Below are 1,723 nucleotides of genomic sequence, written 5' to 3' on the forward strand. Positions count from 1 at the left end.
CACTTTTGCTTTCTTTTCCGAAAAAAGTTGGACTGGACGGGTTGTAGAAGTTGGAATCATCCGAAAATCTTGAATTTTTTGGCAAAGTCTAGCTCTACTGTCTAGAAAATGGTTGCTATTGACGTCTCTAATGATAAAGGACTGAAGGAGTTCAACGAATACATCTCGTCTCGCAGTTATGTTGAAGGGTAAGCATATCGTGCCAACACGAACATGACACCACAATGGGAAGAGATTATGAAGGTATTTAGAAAAAGCTCTTCTTTTAGAGTCATCAGGACCCACACCAATAAAGCTATATGGCCTTAGAAGCAGCAGAATCATTGAAATTATAATACCTCAAAAAAACATTTGATTTCATTCACAGATTCCAACCATCACAAGCTGATGTTGCAGCCTTTGAACAGTTTGCCAAACCACCTCCATCTAACTTAGCCTATGTGTCAAGATGGTACAATCACATCAAATCTTTCTCCAAGGCTGAACAGAGTAAATTCCCTGGTGTGAAACCAAGTGGTTCTGTCCCCGCTAAGAAGGAAGAGGAGGATGACGATGATGTTGATCTGTTCGGCTCTGATGACGAAGAGGTAAGTCTTGATGATGAAGAGGTTAAAAACCCTGCTTTAAGCTATCTGGTGATGTCAACTGTTAGCCCATCTCAGCCAGAGACTCTGTCATTTGATCTTTTTTTGTGTACACTTACAAATGACACCTTTACCTTTAGTGTGAATAGCCATAATTAGTATAAAAAAAATAATAAATTTACTTTAGAAATACAGGTATCAGGTGCAATGAGCATTCCCCGTCTGATATCAAACAATTTTTCTTGTCAGGATGAAGAAGCAGCAAAGATCCGTGAAGCAAGACTGAAAGCCTACTCTGATAAGAAATCCAAGAAACCAGCATTGATTGCCAAGTCCAGTATCTTGTTAGATGTCAAACCTTGGGATGATGAAACCGACATGAAAGAACTGGAAGCAAGTGTGCGCACCATTGAAATGGATGGACTCTTGTGGGGAGCTTGTAAGTATTATCTTCTCTAAATTATTATTCCCAGGTCCTTTTGGGATAAGGCTGGAAAGCCCCTTTATCTACATATGTAGATCTCCCCTGGGAGTAACACACTAGCCTACCAATAGGCCTTATATCAATACATTGAATATCTAGGTAGTTGTAATCAGGAAGTAACTCTGACGTAAGCATAAAGTAGGTATTTGAATAAGTAGAGTTGATAACAACTTGAGCTAAAAGTTCTCAATAGATTTATTGCTTTATTTAGATTTTAGACTGTCAGCTTGGAACAAGTCCCACTATTTTGTCAGTAAACCTAGTTCATTTCTTTTCAAGACTGAAACCAAATTTAATAATCTATCAACCAGCATACTTGTTTCAAAATCTATGTAAGTAATAATTAAAAATAAGTAAATAAAATAATAATAAAATATTATTATTATTTTTTTTTTCAGCCAAACTGCAACCTGTTGGATACGGTATCAACAAACTTACTATCATGTGTGTTATTGAAGATGACAAGGTCTCTGTTGATGAACTACAAGAAAAGATCACAGAATTTGAAGACTTTGTTCAATCTGTTGACATTGCGGCTTTCAACAAAATCTAAACTGAATCAACAATGTCAATCTCGATTTATCAATGTAAATTTCGATTTTTTTTTTTTTTTTTTTTTTTTTAAAAAAAAAAAGACACAGGGAAAAAAAAATAA

At 35.7% G+C, this 1,723-nt stretch overlaps 2 protein-coding genes across 3 annotated transcripts in view; one reads left to right on the forward strand and one right to left on the reverse strand.

Moving 5' to 3' along the window:
• The window catches only part of LOC103515208 (elongation factor 1-beta), a 4,204-nt gene extending 2,572 nt beyond the window's left edge, over positions 1-1,632 (forward strand). Inside the window, exons 1-4 of one of the 2 annotated variants that reach the window (NM_001297684.1) lie at positions 109-188; positions 368-587; positions 834-1,023; positions 1,467-1,621. In NM_001297684.1, coding sequence (NP_001284613.1) covers positions 109-188; positions 368-587; positions 834-1,023; positions 1,467-1,621 — 645 coding nt within the window. Of the gene's footprint in view, positions 1-108; positions 189-367; positions 588-833; positions 1,024-1,466 lie in introns of those variants that run through there. The other variant, XM_026827967.1, reaches the window with a different exon arrangement.
• LOC103515218 (serine/threonine-protein kinase RIO1-like) overlaps positions 1-1,723 on the reverse strand; it is a 17,246-nt gene that overhangs the window by 12,954 nt on the left and 2,569 nt on the right. The window lies entirely within an intron of this gene.

This window comes from Diaphorina citri, unplaced genomic scaffold (genome assembly GCF_000475195.1).
Source record: "Diaphorina citri unplaced genomic scaffold, Diaci psyllid genome assembly version 1.1 scaffold1297, whole genome shotgun sequence".
In the NCBI taxonomy this organism is placed as follows: Eukaryota; Metazoa; Arthropoda; class Insecta; order Hemiptera; family Psyllidae; genus Diaphorina; species Diaphorina citri.